A 16,898-nucleotide genomic window follows, 5' to 3' on the forward strand; every position below is an offset into this window, starting at 1 on the left:
GGAGGATAAAAAAAACACCACAAAGAAACACAACCCACACTCTTCTCCGATATTATGGTAGGGAAGTGTATATACAGTGGACATTAATGTACAATATTTTGTTTCCATTTACATTCAGTTTTGGATAATAATCTAGAGATGAAATGAAGAATGAAAGGGCATTAAAATGGCAGATCCATTGCCTGTAAAAACTATATGGTGTGTACTGCATATGAAATGTGAGCAGTATGGCCTTCTCTTCTAGGTAAGGCTTGACAAGCTGTATATCGTACTTTTTGTACAGACTTTTCTGCTTCAAGTCTCATTATGTCTGTGCAGCTGGGCTGGCATTTACTAACATCCTCTGTTATTTGACTGAGTACAGTCGGGCACAGGGCCAATATTCCCCTTCAGAGATTTCAACTTCTCAGCCCAACACATTCAGTCTCCTTTGAACCAATCACCCACCTGCAGCTGAACCCTGTACTCCTCTCTGCAAGACTTCTAAATTTAGCTATTTTACTGTCTGATTATGTGAGTATTTGTATGTCAACAACGCAAAAGGCTTGCTACTCTTGACAGTTTTAAACGAGAGGGGTGAAAAGTTCAAGGGGTAAAAACCTCACCTCCTTCTCTTTTGAACTACCTTGGTATTATCTCCAAAATATGTGATTTTAAATAGCCACATTTTTAAAGAGGACACAAAGTTGCTTCAAGTTAAAAATATTGTATTACACATCAACATCATTGGAAAAGTATACTAGAACATGCATATACTGTATTACTGTATCTCACTACTTTCTCACCTGCATACTGAAGTCAGCGTGAGATATTCTTGAATATACTTTCCTCATTTGAAAAGATTTCAGGGTCACATTCAAGAGGGTTTAGTTACAGTAAGTGGAGACTGTTTCACTTAATAATTGATTAAAATAAATAATGCTTGTTTGTTAGTAGGCTGGAGTGATATCACCAATCCATAAGTGTTCGGTAAAAAATAATAAAGTAATTGAACTGAATCAGACCTCTGAGTCCTTAACACAAACCCCGACAGAGTTCAGTTTTTAAACTCTATATCCTTCGTCAAATGGTAATGGCTCAAATATTGAATAGTATATTCCATAGAGGTAACCTATCCTATAAAGAGTATTGGAAATAAAATGATCCATTAATAGTATCGGTTAATACACGGAATACTGTAGCAACCCCCAAATAATAATTTTGGTTGGGTTGTAACACCCAGGGCTGGACACTGCACTAGTGACATTACTAAATCTAACATACATCTAAAGATTGTTCTCATGGGATTTACTGAAGTAAAACACCCCCTTTACTTTTTGATGTATTATAGTCTTTCTGTACATTAATCATAAAGTCACCATACAGTACATACCATGATGTCTGGGGATATTTTACATTTAATCAGTAGACCATGTGCTGATGCCTTAATGATGTTTTAGATTGCTGAAGCTAATCAACAAAATTGTTTGCCTCCTCAAAATTGGGACACCATTGAAACGTCTGAATATTGTTGCAAGGCACTCTAAAAAAATAGTAGCTATCTTTCACAATTCAATATAAGATACTTTATATGTCCTGCATATTTTGTTCATGTTTTTCACAATCAAAAAATTTTCACTTTTAGCGTCTTAAAAATTACATGAAACATGTTTCTCAGAGTGTGTATCATTACGATATGCTTTTAGTTCACTGGGCATTATATCATAATAAAAATATGCTGATATGTTCTGTCTCTGAAATATAGTACGAAATCCTGATATTTTCTTTAATTTACTTACAGGTATTTGCGGAAAAGGGGATTTGAAAGGGGGTATTTGCAAAGTGTCTAACATCTAAGGAAAAAAAAACAGCATTACTCAAGCCACAGCAATGAAAACATCTGTCTTCAGTCTTTAATTGAATGTGGCTAATCTGTACAGAGAAAAGGAAGGAAGATTTACTGGGCATGCCATATTTCTCACAATAAACTAAGCATGTTGAATCTGGTTCCAAAAGAGATATAAGTTTAGTTTCTGGGCTGTACCACAAAGTCCTAAATAAGTTAAATACACTTTTGACAGAAGCATGTTAACTCTTTAAGCTCCAAGGGAGGTGCATCTTAAAATATAGCTGCAATAGTATTAAATATGATTTGTATTTGTGCATAAAGTTATGTGTGCAGACTTTGTATATAAAGGTTTATGAAACTTTTAAGTACAAATGCTTTATGTGTGTACAAAATATCAACAGCAGCCTTGTAGCCTCACCAGATCTCAGGTGCTAAGCCAGGCTTAAGATGACATGTTAAACAAAGGTCCTGACTAAAGGTCCCTTGGCACTTTTATAAAGAGTGTGAGGTGGCATAACTCTTAATTCAGTTATCCTATAGGTAAAGCACTGAGATCCATTAGGGTGAAAAACGCTCTTTAAATTGCAGGAATTTTAAGGTACGTGTACGCAGAAACAAAATTGGAAATATGTCACTTTACGTAAAAATGAAATGTTGCCTTGTTGGTATTATGTTTGTGGCATAACGTGCATGCGTGTTCAGAGTGGAGGCGGGGCTCTGGATTAAGGGCGACACGTTGCCTTAGAAACCACGCTAATTAAGGAGCAGCTGTGGGTCCCTTTGAGACACGCTGAGCACCTCCCGGAGGGCCGAGGCAGACCCCCGCAAGGGGAGACTCTTCCAGCGACAGTCCCGGAGGGGGTTGTGACTTTTTTCTCGGTTTTTGCCAACCTCACCAGTGCCTCCGCCCCCTCAGACTGGGCGTCTGCTCTTAACTCCTCCCTCTCCCGCATTGTCGCCTGGTGACCTGGCGTATTTGTCCCTGCATGCTGACGCAGCTACCCACCTGAACTACTGTAATCGATTGCCTTGCAACCAGTCCCATTGTAGCAAGCCGGCAGAAAGCTGATACAAGTATAAGCATTCACATGATTTAGAGTCCTGGGATTTGAAACTTGCAATAAACGTGGCTCCTGGGAAGGAACTCACACATGACAAGCATGTAAAAGTCCGTGTTTTGAAACACAAGAGCAGTAAGGGTTGTTATTTGATCCAGGCATCTCCAGTTGTTTCTTGAAAGAAGCCAGGGCATTGGTTTCAACAATATGGCTGGGTTGCTGATGCCCACAATCCCTTGGTTAGTGCCTGGTGTCCTCAGTGTTGAATACACAAGCCAATGTTTTTTGAGGAATTTGGAGAACTTGTATCAGGTCCCCAGGTAATCTTTTCTGTTTAAGATTAAAAAAGGTTCAGGTGTTTCACATATCAGTGTAAGACATTCCCTAACAATCCAGCATGTACTATATCTGAATGCTCTTCTCTGGACTGAGTCTGGAGAAACAGTAGCTAAAGAAAGCCTTTCCTGTTGACAGTATGCGTCCCGAATTTTACTTTTCACCCAAGGCCATATATACAAAATGCTGATGAATGTTCCTGAAACTGGTACTGTTGACTGCAGAAGTGTTCAATGAATAGAACCCAAACTGTCCAAAACTGCTGGAAAATTCCTGAGTATATTCTCTGTGATAGGCAACAATCCAGTAGAGATTTTGCCGATGACCTTGCTGCAAGCACATCTCAATGTTTCTTCAGGGTGAGAAAGAGACAGATCAGTGCAGAGTGGCTTCAGGGTGAGGGATACTGCTCAGAAACCTTTGCTGAGAAGAAGCTACAGTACAACCCAGAGGGACTCAAATGGGTAAGAGAAATGCAACAGTGTAGTGATCAAACCTGGAGGAATAGGTCCTTTCTGGTTCAAGTGTGAGCTGCTTGTAAATAATTAATGGCAGTTTGTTTGAAAGTGGAGAGTGGCTTAACAGTTTCCAAAAGATACCAGGCAAATATGGGAAAGATAAAAGACAAGTGTGGAGCTGTTTCTTAGCTAAGGATGTTGGAGATTACCTCAGCTGCTTGGAAGGTTGAAAATAACCTGACTACCATGAGGTACAGTAAAGGCAGATTGAGGTCCGGAATGTCACAATTCCCTGAGGAACACATCTCTTTGGAGAGGGATTCATATTTCAACATGGGAAAATCCGTCGTGAGGCTGATGGAGCAATCACATTGATATAACGTCATTCCCAGAGCCCCGGTATATGAATGTCGTGGAGGCCAGACGGGTGACATACAGTACACTCTGAAAAGGTTAAATAGCAACCAAACAACTTGGATGACTCCTGGGAAGTTTTTCATCATATTTGCAACAACATATCAGAGTCCCTCCTTGATAAACTGCATTGAGCATGAAATCAAGATCTCAAATTATGCAAGGAGCTCACATATCAAATATCAGTGTTCCGAACAGTGAATTCATGTGCCTCCGCATATTGTCTGTAACAATGAATTGTGCTTATGCTCATGCTTATTGGTTTAATATAATTTGCATTATGCTGTATAGATTCTAGATTTTTTTCAATATTATCTTTTCACAATTATTAATCTGTACTTACAGACTTTAAATGTTCCATAGCTATAATGCTGGCTGTTTTTTATGTTTTATTTTGTATTGCATTAGTTTAAAAGCAGTTCACCTTGAAAACCAGGGGCTGTGAGAATCAGCCAGGCTACACATACAGTACTTAACTATTCTAACTATATGACAAAAAAACCACAAGGCATTATGTGTAAACTCTTGTGCGCTTGCTTACCATGGCAACAGCTGCTCACTACAAAGGGAATGCAGTGGGGCTTTTTGCAGGTTACAGTTATATCAAGGTATCGCAACCTGATCGAGTGGAAACAAACTGTAATTTTTCACAGTTTTAAGTTGCCAGTGGGTTGATGAGTGCAAACATTTTAAAAAAAACTTTAGAAACCTCTTTCATAACTAGTAGACTTTGTATGTCACTCATTAAACCGAACAAAGGGAACCAGAGAGAAGAACACATGCTTTCTGTTCTGCAGAGGAAATATTGGTTGGAGTGAAATAGATGCACTCATTCATGTATCTGACTCCAAGCTCCTTTTAGCTTCATGAGTGTGTAGAGAGAAGCACATGTTTAGCAAATTAATGATGAGGAACACCTGACAACAGCTCAATCAGATTCAGCTGGTGAATGTAATGGAGTAGCTTCTACGATGGTTCAGATTTGCTAGTCATGTATATATTAGTACCTTGATGTGTTGCAGTGAAGCTTTTGAAGATTCTGTTCAATGTCAATTAATGATTGTTGAATTCCAAACTTTTCCTCTCACTTAAACTAAGCCACCTTAGTTATAACAGAAGGGAATAGTCCTGAAAGCATTGCATACATTTGTGATACTCATTACATGTATTGTAACACTTGATCGTATCTACATTCTTGTCATTGATTAAATCAATCAGCTAATTGTTTCTGTGCTGATGATATAATTTATACAGAAAGTTGTTCATTGAACCAAGTGGATGTCCTTTGCAGCACTGACTACATTTTCTCACAGGTTTGCTTTTTGGACAAGTCAAAACAAATGAAGGTAGATGTATACTGCCCTCTACTGCCACAAGAAAGAAGGAACAGTTCCAAAAACTGAGGTGCACAGTTAACGCAGTGAATTTGAATCACAAGCTTTTGATTGTGCATCGGTCATTTTTCATTTTGCAACGTTTTAAAACATTTCCGTTTTCATTGTTCTGATAGGTCAGAGCAGCCTTTTCTTATAGGTTTCGATGAGTGAGTCCAGGCCTCCATTGTGACATAAGACATGAATCCGTGGATGTCTGCCATGGTAACAGAGTTCCATTCTCATGAGAAAGAATGGAACCAGGATTTGTGTAGGGAATGCACACAATGCGCACGTGACTGGATTTGTACATTTGGAAACAAATTGTGATGTTTTGAGAAACCAAGTGAATTAGCAGAGCAGTTTGTTTACGGAGCCTCGGTTTTGTGACGTAATGATTTGTAAAGTGATACACCACAATCAGTGCAGGAGAATTGCAGTGTCACTGGGAGACTGGGTGGCACAGTAGTTTGAACATGGTGCTGAATCTGCAGCTATGATCCAGTCCCTGTCTGGTATGAATGAGGAAAGGGCATGAACATCCTACCTCTTCACTATGAGCTAGATAGGGCATTCGACAAGTGAGGCTGTTTTAATCCTGGACACACATACGTTTGTAATTATTCTGACAGGTTAAAGCTCTGTAAATTCACTCTTTACATATCATAATGGAAAATGAGATCTTTTCTAGCTAGCTTCCTTTTCTGCAATGGGTAATAGCCAGTTCTGGGCCTTAGATGCTCCAGTCCTTATTAGCGAGCAGGATTTCTTTGAAGTTTTGAATCCTTAATGGATTCAAAGTGGAGATTATATACCTAGATTATACCAGCTAGGTGAACAATTGAGTTGTTTTGAAAAATGATGAATAGCTCAAGAGAAGTGAAAACCAGAATCCCGCGTGACATCAAAGATAGCTGTGCTAAAACCATTATCTGCCGATCCATTTTCTAATCCCAGGTTGTGGGGGAGCTGAAGCAACAGGCGCAAAGCAGGGTGAACCCTGGAAAGGGCTATTAATCCATCCCAGGGCACATAGACACACACTTGCAAAAGGGGCAGTTTTCCCAGAACCCAATTGCCCACCCAGTAAGTCTTTGGACTGTGGGAGGAACCTAGAGCATCCAGAGGAAACCCATGCAAATGCAGGGAGAACATGCAAACTCCACACAGACAGCGCCCCAGGTCTGGGATTGAACCCAGGGCCACAACACTGCCAGGCACCACTGCTGACCACTGGGCCACCATGCTGCCCCTGTGCTATGATCAGTGTGCTCCTTTTTCTTGATAGAGCAAAGCTGCGCACAGAATGTAATGTTTTGTCTAAGACCAGTGCTGCTACATGTCTGCCTGAAGTCTGCTGTTGGCCTTAAATGCATGAGAATAGACTTGGAATGTTTACCTTAAAACTCCAATCTGGATGCCTACAGGAAGCTGATGTTACAGTTGCTAAGCAATGCTGCACTCGTAAAGAGACAAATCACACAGATTGTGATTTGAGACAGCTTTCTTTGCTAAAAAGCTATTCCATTGTTCGTAGAAATTTGAAAAATCTGCACAGACTGATAGTTGCATTCAGCACTGACATTCTTCATATCTCTTTGAATATGTATAGGTTTCTTTCCTAAGCAATAATTGCAGGGGAACAAAGCACACAGCAGAGCTTTTTCATTGGGTTATCTATTGGGCCATTTGAAAGGATTTTTTTTTCTGTTGGTTTAAAGCTTCTAAATCCCAATTTTCATATAATTGTTAAAAGATTTGACTTAAAAAATGTCAAGCAAAATTAAATTGAGACATTTTTAACCATAGGTTAAACTTTTAATGAACAAATTGACAGCATTAAAATGTTTTCTTATATTAGGAAGTTCTAGTTCTCTGCTCCTTACAGTATTGAAAATATGAGTAATGAAAATTGCACAATATAGATTAGAAGCTTGTTGACTTCTAACCGAAATTGGGACTGCAGTAAGTTTAGATCATTTACGTCCATCAAGTACAACACTGTTGCTAGTAACCTATTAAAGTATCAAATGTTCACAATTGTTTTTTTTAGTTGGTATTTTCTTATTTTTCTCTTTCCAGGTAGGAGACCAGATGAAGCTTCTTCATAACTGCTGGAGTGAACTACTAGTGCTTGATCACCTTTACAGACAAGTACAGCACAGCAAAGAAGGGAGTCTACTTTTGGTCACTGGCCAAGAGGTAAGAGCTCAACAGTCTGCCCACTGTAGGTTGCTGTGCTTTTCTAATGATGTTATCCGCTTGAGTGGTGTTGCGCAAAATCATCTCCAAAGAGATACGCAGACATTTTCAATATAAAGTATGAAGTGACAGAACACATCTGTGTGTTGATCTTCCTAACACATAAAAAAGGTTATTTATAGAAGCACAGTGTAAAATTAATGGCCAGGCAAAAAAAGAAGTTAGACAATTAAACCGAATGAACATGAGGTAATTCCTTTGTAGTTTTCTCTAACCTACTAAAGATCAAGTGAGCAGTTTTGCACTGAATGGGGCTCTTCAGTACAGTAAAATCCCAGGAATTAATAGTGATATACCAATATCAGTTCATCAACCTAAAATCTTAATAATGGTTTGGAAAATAAAGGTTAAAACCACATACAGTTGTTAATGTTTTTCAGAAACCCCATAAACAAACAAGCAGATTCGCTTTCCTTAATATTTAGTCATTTTCATTGGTTTACCTCCAGATCCAGATTTTGTACATGAAATGCTCATCAAATCAAGCACAGAAGCAACTTCACTCCGCCTTCATGTTGTGATACATGTAGATTAAGGGAAAGGAAATATTTATTACTTGGCGAAAATAACACTTATATTGTCCGTCCTAGCTTTTTAAAAATCAGTAGATAATTAGGTGTTGAAATGCCTCCCTGCAAAGCCCAGGATCTAGTTCTAGTGCTGTTTAACAAGACCTTGATGTAGTAATTTTATCAGGACCAAGCTTTCTCGCTTCCTGTATTGTGGTCAGACATTAACTGTAATAATGTCAGAAGTCACCACTCAAATGTGAATTTCCATCTCTGATCTTCAGTTGTTTAGGTCACTAAGTCAGATATGGAATCTATATCCGATAAGAATCAGATATAGAAAATAACCTGATGGTTTTAGATGGGTGATTAGTTAGAAGCCCTAGCCGAAAACCAGGCTCTGTTCAGTTGTATTCGTTGGTGAGGTAGCTAGCATTTTGCCGCCATGCGAGATGCTCAGAAGGAGCTCAGTTTCTGGCAGCATTCCTTCTATGACCGGAAAATGACCCACACAGATGCTAGCGTTTGTTTGCCTGTTTTCGGAGATGTTTTCGTGTGCAGGAAAAAAAAAAACAGTGATCCGCAGATAACCTCGGATTGTCCACACACAGCATGTGGCCCAGGTTGGAGGAGAAAGTAAAAAATTCATTTTATTTCTGTTAAAGGCCCACATTTTCCCATACGAAAGTCAGCCCTGTGGTCTTTATTTACTGATGCAGCTGTGAGAACCGAACAGAAAACGTGGTGTGGGGAACTTTTTGGATATGATCAACTCTTGGCTGGGTTTTTACATGGGTTGTGAAAAGCTGCTTTAAAAGGCACGAATATATGACATAAGTTGCAGGATGGCCTGTGCAAATGAGAATAATATTTCATTTATGAAATTTATGCTTGCCAAGTTCGACTTGCGTACCAGATCATTAGTTGTCACGCCATGAAGTCGAGACCCGATGTTGTATTCAATCTCAAAAGGTGGATCTGTAAGTTAAAAGAGCAGTACAGTGGGAAATGTTTGGGATCTGGTTTTTCAATATTTTTATACCACGGTTCCTTAGAGGTAGTGACAATATTGTGCTCTGGAAACCCAAATAGTGAAAGATGAGTGATTTTGAGCTCCCTTAAAGAGGTTATTTTATTTTCCTTTGGCTAAGAAATAAAGTTACTTACAGTATATGTGAAAATGCTGGTATATAAACTAGACATCACCAATGTGCTTGTGAAATTATTGTCCATCACAGGAGAGAGTCTGAGTCCTGAAATGAATTAAATGGAACTTTTATCTTCAGAGCACCATTTTGCACATTTAGAACCCTCATTCGGTTAGAAGATATTACGTTTTGCCTTGCTATTGTGTGTTTTACTTTGCATCGTATGCCCTTAAAATAGGACCATGTACAATGGCTCCAATAAGCATTTGGATGCCAGCCATTCTAATACATACTGAAAGAACCACACCAAAAAATTTAAAACCCTGAAACTTCAGAGTAAAAATGTAATAAAATGGGAACTGTGAATCTGTGGAGCAATTTGGTGTTATACTGTAAAGGTGCCTTACAGTAAAGGTGTCATAAAGGACCTGTTTATTATAATTCAGAGAAGGGCTTGTATTTAGACCTGAAACAAATACCAGGATAATGTGTTTGATAAGTTATTCTAGTTCTACTTGAATTTGTAACAATGTTTTATAGCAGTACGTTTTTCCCATTAAAGTAAAGGAAGATCTGATATATGTTTTCTTAATTCTGTTCCCAGTGTATGAAATTAAGGATTATGGTGATCAGATCTGTTCAGGCCTTGTTAGTTACCGGTACCATAACAGCCAAGCAAGAAGTACCCTGATTGGGTAACTTAAATCTTTTTGGCTCAGCAAGGGAAATGGTTCAGATCATCAGGACATTTAGATAGAAAACAAGCTTCTTTGATGCATCTGTGTAATACAGGTTTAATCTTTATTTTGGAAACAGAAAAAAGATGCTGACCAAATGCAGAGCACATAGTTTGATATCACTAATCCCATAGAAATTGTCTTTCTATAAAAATATATTTTCAATTTATTATATTTTTTTTCTTATTTTACAGATTGAGCTATCAACCATAGCAACCCAAGGTGGGGGGACCTTGAATAATCTTGTTCTGAGAGGTCAAGAGATAGTAAGCAAGTTACAGTCTCTACAAGTCGACCGGAGAGAGATTGCCTGCTTCAAATTCCTTATGCTTTTTAATCCTGGTGAGTGTGGTATAATTTCATTTGCTTGCATATGTTTTGTTTCTGCAGTACAAATCACACTTGCAACTGCAGTCACAGGGTGTTCGCCAGTAATTTAGTTCTCAGAGGTTAGGAGTCCTTAGTTTACACAGTAAGGAAATTAATCTGTAATTGTTAAACAATTCTCTTAAACACTGATCACATAAGATATTTAATAATAAAATTTAGTGCCGAATTGCTGTCTTAACTTGCACAGCTGAATGAATAACAACCCGATTGTAAGGACTAGGCAGTCCTTACTCTCAAGGAATGAGCCAGGGAGCTGCTACTAGGGTGCTGATGGGTTGAGGAAGTGACGTGAATGAAAATGCTCTAGAACAACGGTATTTGTACGTCAGAGAGCGAAGACTTTAGAATTCAGAAACTGCATTCTTTCAACTGCAGTTGCTACCTGCTACAGTAACGATTCTGTCATTGTAGCTGTAAATGACAACTGTCATTGGATACTTGGCATCATTTGCAGAAAATAAGAAAATCCTCTTTCAGCTGTTCAATTTTCTCACTCCAGTGCTGCGGCTAATACCGTTATTGGTAAATAGGTTTCTTCTCATGAGACAACCTTTGCTTCACGAAAATAGCCTGTTTGGGGCTATAATTTCAGAGCAGAAACAAAATCACTGATACAGGCTAAGAAAATGAACAATACAAAACAACTATAATCATGTTGACATGAAATTAGGATAATGGCTGATTACTCCTGCTCCCATGTACGTCAGTGTCCGACAGCAGGAACCATTGCCTCCAGTAGCTGGAAACTTTCAACACCGAGCACCAGCCACTGTGCCCCTTTTTAAACACGCTTTGACTTCCTCAACAAATTATCCTCCAAGGTAGCCATAACAAAGAACTGTTCTTGAGCATTTAATATAGCTCCGAAAGATAAAGTACTGTCCTGCGTAGAGCATTTAACCCTGCACACCCCAGGATATGCAATAAACATGCGATCCTTTATTATTTTCCGTAGGATTTCATTATAACCCCATCATAAAAAGGAATAATAACTTGGAGTCAGTTTAGTAGTAATAATTACTTGATTTTTTAAGGCGCTTGTCATTCCAAAGCAGGTTACATATAGGAGAGGACTCACGTCATTGGGTCTGATGAGCTGCACTTGTGTAACTGCATGGGAATAATGGACAACTATGTGATATGCTGTACATACTCATATGAAATTGGACTAAAAATAAGTATTTAAAGCTTTATTTCATTTTGGGAAGAAACAGTATGGCATGATTAGCACTAAGAACTCATTTAAACGTTGCACATCATAGAAAAAGAAAAGAACCACAACCTAACTGACATACTTTTATTTAAAATACAGAGAACGGTGGTTTTTACTCACTATAGATGCTGCACAAACCAGCAAAGGCTGTCTTTCCAGAAACAGTTTACACTCCTCCCAGAATTCTGCTCACTTTCCTCAGTCCAGCTCTAAAGTGAGATCGCTTATGAATCAGCATGAAATGTGCAGCTTAATATGTGAGCAAGACCCATCTCTTGCCACAGCTTTGAAAGTAAGGACTGAAGTTCCAAAATGCTGTAGCCTATAGTATGTGTTTTTTCACTTATTAAACACCTGTGACTAGTCAGTCATTCTATAAAGTAACAACTACTTAGATCTGTCAGTCATTTCTTTGTTCAACTTGCTTATCTTACCTGGTAGCATATATATATCACTTGTATGAATATTTGCAAATATTGTGACTGAATATTAAAATTCAGCAAGATTAAGATTTTCTTCAGTCGGTTTTTGTTTAGTTCTGACCTGTTTCAATTAAGGGCTGAAAGCAATTGGATGCTGTCAACTTTAGCGTTGATTTAGGTGCCACTTTAAACATATCTGTTCCAGGCTTGAGTTGGATTGAGAATGGCATTCTGAATTCCAGTGGGACCAATATAATTGTATATAGTGTGTATATATACGGAGACATTCTGTTTATTTAGATAACTGCAGTTGCTGTCTAAATAGATTTCTGCCTGTAGTAGGTAATGAGTTTAATTAAAATTAGGGGTTTCTCAAAAGGCAATGTTTATGAAGACAACACAGGCTACCTTTGTTCTGCAATAGTACTTAATAGAAGGCTTAATGGATTGACCTATCATTCAATTTCCTGACTCTCATTCATACTGCAGATACTGCTAGAGGAGGGAAAAATAGGCTTTTATATCCCCACATTCCCTTAAGCGATTGCAATTTAGCGCCGGTCTTTGTGGAACAAAAGCCGCTTTAAATAATGAGAACACTTGAAGGCCCAGGAATAATCCAAGGCATTTTGTTTTGTGTGGATGTGTGAGGAGACGGTCGATTTTTTTAATGTAAGGAGGGAATCTTTGCCATAGCTCCTGTGTCTCTCCGCATCCATTGAGTCAGATTTATTTATCAGGACAATTTTCTTTGGCCCTCAAGAGTGCTGAAAAGATTATTCAAAACATTTAATTAAACTGCGAATGCAGCTCCCCCTAGGGCTCACCTGAGTCTGAAAGGGAGCACATCAAACAATGCAGGCCATTTTCAATGTTGGGCCACATTTCTAGTTTCAAAGTGCTGACAAAAACACTCCCCGGATAAAATTTGTGAGGAAAAAGAGGTTAATTGGCATAACTCACCTAGCTGAGAGAACAGCCGCCTGAGCATAAGGATGAGACTGACTGAACCCCCAGACTTTCATTAGGAATGAGCCAGGGAGCCGCTGAAAAAGTGTAGATGGGGTTGCAGGAGAGGTGTGAAACCCAGAAGGTGAGGTTTATATATAGTATATATACTGTAAGAGAGCAGAAGGCGGCAAAATTATTACGCCTGTTGTAAACTCTGCTTGACCATCGCTTGAGAGAAATGACATGCAGTAGGTCTTTGCTATGACAATGAAATGGAAGTGCAGAAAAAGGAGAGATAATCATCTGACCTTCCTCCTGAACTTCTGTTAAAAACACGATTTATGGCATTTATTCACGAAACGTTTCATTGCAAAATACGTTCAGTTCGATTAATATAAATAATTTCTATGAACATTTTTAAAATATATAATGTTTTTTTATTAAATGCTGTCTTTTTTCCTACATTGTCACATGGAAGTGCGTGGAAAGGGGATTTGCTGTCAGAAATGTCTCAATACTCATGAGTCGTCAGGACTTTGCATCCAAATAAATTCAACACTATTTGTAATTAAATTTCTCGTGTAATATCGTTTATTTCCTGTTTAATGTGTTTCACGTAAAATATAAATGCCAAAAAGTTCTCATTGCAGTACAGTTAAACTCATATCAGTGTGATGGAAATAAAACCAACAAAGACAAAATATAGCTTTATTTGGAAAATATTTTAAAATTTGACATAACAGCAAGTGTACAACTAAAAGCTTAGACGTTTAAATTCAAAGTGCAAAATGTCAGGCTATGAATTGAATGCAAATATTAAACAATGTACTTCATTTTCATTACTGACGGTGTGTAAGGTGTCACTTGTCTTTAGTAAAAACTAGATTAGGGGAATGTTTACAGTCAATAGGAACCACATGGTACCTTAGACAAGAAATCAAAGTATTGTATAAGCTAACACTCTGGCACCTGAGCCCAAACAATAATTGAATACTAGCTGCACATCATCATTTTGTCACCATTAGCTGAATTAACCCCATGTGCTGAGGCTCTTTCCAGCATATTGTTTAATTGTGTGCAGTTCAGACATTTTTAAAATCGAACATCTCTCCCATCATGTCTGTAATTCACAAAAGTAGGCAGAAATCCCATTAACTCCCATTCTTCTCCTATGAACCTTGACAACAGCCACTGCAAACCTTTTTCACATGTTTTTTTAAGCCTCTTCATTTTAAAATTTTACCGTGCTAATTTATGTTTCATTATTTTGTTTCACATGTTGCATTTTATTTTTTGACAAATTTTAAACCCACGGCTCATAGTCTTTTTTTAGTTAAAGTACACATCACAAAAGCCAAAAGCTGTTCAATGTTGTTTATATGAATATACTGTAAGTGACGGAGAATATTTTATTTTAAAGCAGTGGGCTCTAAACGTGTACATTATAACTAGGGACATTTTTATGCAGTGGCTCTTTTTTCCAGACATTTGTTTCAATTGCTAATTTTCCCTCAGGTCAGATAAGCTCTTCCTGCATAGGGGGTGTCACAGTGGTGCAGTGGTTAGCCCCTCGCAGTGCTGGGGTCCTGGGTTTAGTTCTGGACCTGGGGTGCTGTCTGTGTGGAGTTTGCATGTTCCTCATGCGTTTATGTGGGTTTCCTGCAGGTCCTGTGGTTCCTTCCCACAGCACCCGGAGGATACACATGTGAACATGCAGACTCCACACAGACAGCACCCCAGGGCCAGAATGGGTGCCAGCCGCCCAGTATTGCGATGCAGCGAACCATTGTGCCACCCAGTTGGGTTTCCCAAATTAAAAATAAAACTGTATACAATGCCAGTTATAATTCTGCTAGCATACATTGTTTGCATATTCAAAAAATCTCTTGTTGTTACAGCCCCGAACCTTTGTCACATCCGTTTTCTACAGTCAAGAGCAAATATCTAGTTTTCTTTCTGCCTCTCTGAATCACCTTGGTGAGCGTGGAGTACTGTACCACAGCCAAGACATTCCAGTAGACTGTAATCAATTCCGTCCTGTCAGAAGAAAGACTGACTGAGCCCGATACTTTCTTATAAGAAAAACACTGGGGTGGCTTCTTGACTGTTTAGACTTTGTGGGAGTAGACTGATTCCAAGTATCATGTTGACAGGAGACCAAATAATTGTATGTTTATATCAAAGCTTTCAAAATACGTTTGTAGGCAGTGAGCCATTTCAGTCCTGCACAAACCAGATGTACCATATTGAGATTTCAATACAGCACTTCTGTATTTATACAGTATTTGAACACTATCATATCACTGCTCTCTTATGTTTCAATGCAACTTTCTATTGTAATTCCTACAACTGAAAACTAGATAGTGTATGCAATACAAAGGAAAACACCTGGAATGTCCAACTTCTTAAATTTAAAATTATTATTTAGCTAATTAGATCTTTTAATAGATGTGTCATGACCCAAACAATTCATTTAGGTATAATTTCAAAGAAGGAGAGCAACACTTTTTTTGAGGCTTTGTAGTTTTTATGTTTTTTTTTTAATATATTGGCAGAAGCAGAAAACACTGCAGCTCCAGTTTAAAATGGTATTGTGCTACACGGCAGACTATGTTTAAGCTTTCATTAAGCGTTAGTGATTTTTGCCTTTATTGTTTGACCGGTGTATTCCTTAACGCATAAGGAATGCGCAGGAAAGCAAGCACATTTGGTTTTGACTCTTATATCAGAGTACATTTTAGCCCAAAACATTATTACATTACAGGACAAATCCGTAGGTGTTGTGGTAGAGTTCCATAGGAAAGGAAAGGCTGTACAAGAGAGGATGTTTTGGCTGTGCTGAGGGCAACTCAGCTGCTTAAAGAAAATAAACTCCTCCGTCTGAAACATTATTTGAAGCCTCCTTGCAGTGTTTGTTTAACCTCTTGAATTACTGTAAGCAGAGCTGCAGTGTTAATAGGTCAGTCCCTGTCCTCTCTAGTGGATCAGTGCCAACATACAGTACCTACCATGCCTCCTCTGCTTTATTTCTTTCAGTAATTTACTGTTACTGTTATGAGTGTGTTGAAAAAGTGCATTTTCATTAAACCTTTTGCTAATGAACAGCCTGATTCCATCTAGAACAAGAGCATTACCTTAAATGCGTTCTTTTCCACCTTTTAATTGTATTTTGCTGAAAAGTCCCCAATAGTGTGTATTACAAGCAATTCAGAAGTCTTTGAGTGATGATACTACCCACTAATTAGAGGACGTCTGTTGCTGTACTGGCAAGGATTCGTTTGTAAATCTGGTCCTGGAACTGTTGAATGGGTCATTTTGTGATGGCTTGTTAGTAGACCAAGTCATCCAACATAGATCACCACAGCATGATCAAAGTGGATCTCTCCCACTCATCTCATCTCCATTGATGCAGCAGTGAACACTAGGAACTTCAACTTGCAAACGTGCAAGGGAGCTTTGTTTAATGTTAGCATTCGATTGTGCATCACAATTACATCAGGAGATGTTCCTGCCAATAGTTGTAACATACTGAGTTTAATTTTCCATGACAGATTTATTGATAAAGGTAAAGGAAAGTCAGTGAGCAACAGAAAGCTCTGCACTGAAAAATACAATTTCCGAGAAACAATGATATTTCATTTTTCATGCAATTTTGACAGTGATAATGGTGTTTTCTCACACAGCTGAAGTGAGCTTGATGTTGGGTAAAATATATGCACTATCCAGTTTGCGAATTTGAGTCTGCATTGTGGTAACCATAATGCCCATGCAACTTGATATTTCACTTTTTAGACCATTA

General features: G+C 38.4%; 1 protein-coding gene across 10 annotated transcripts in view; it reads left to right on the forward strand.

Annotated features, from left to right (window-relative positions):
• The window catches only part of LOC148644088 (nuclear receptor subfamily 5 group A member 2-like), a 313,041-nt gene that overhangs the window by 284,766 nt on the left and 11,377 nt on the right, over window positions 1–16,898 (forward strand). For 4 of the 10 annotated variants that reach the window (XR_015928930.1, XR_015928931.1, XR_015928932.1 and 1 more), the window contains exons 5-6: window positions 7,550–7,669; window positions 10,318–10,465. The exons of the other annotated variants lie outside the window; for them this stretch is intronic. Coding sequence is in view for 1 of the 4 variants with exons in the window: in XM_088615255.1 (XP_088471381.1) it covers window positions 7,550–7,669; window positions 10,318–10,465 (268 nt within the window). In the remaining 3 variants the exon portion in view is untranslated. The remainder of the gene's footprint in view (window positions 1–7,549; window positions 7,670–10,317; window positions 10,466–16,898) is intronic. 10 annotated transcript variants of the gene reach the window in all.

The sequence above is a fragment of the Lepisosteus platostomus genome, chromosome 21 (assembly GCF_059453375.1).
Source record: "Lepisosteus platostomus isolate fLepPlt1 chromosome 21, fLepPlt1.hap1, whole genome shotgun sequence".
NCBI classification, from domain to species: domain Eukaryota; kingdom Metazoa; phylum Chordata; class Actinopteri; order Semionotiformes; family Lepisosteidae; genus Lepisosteus; species Lepisosteus platostomus.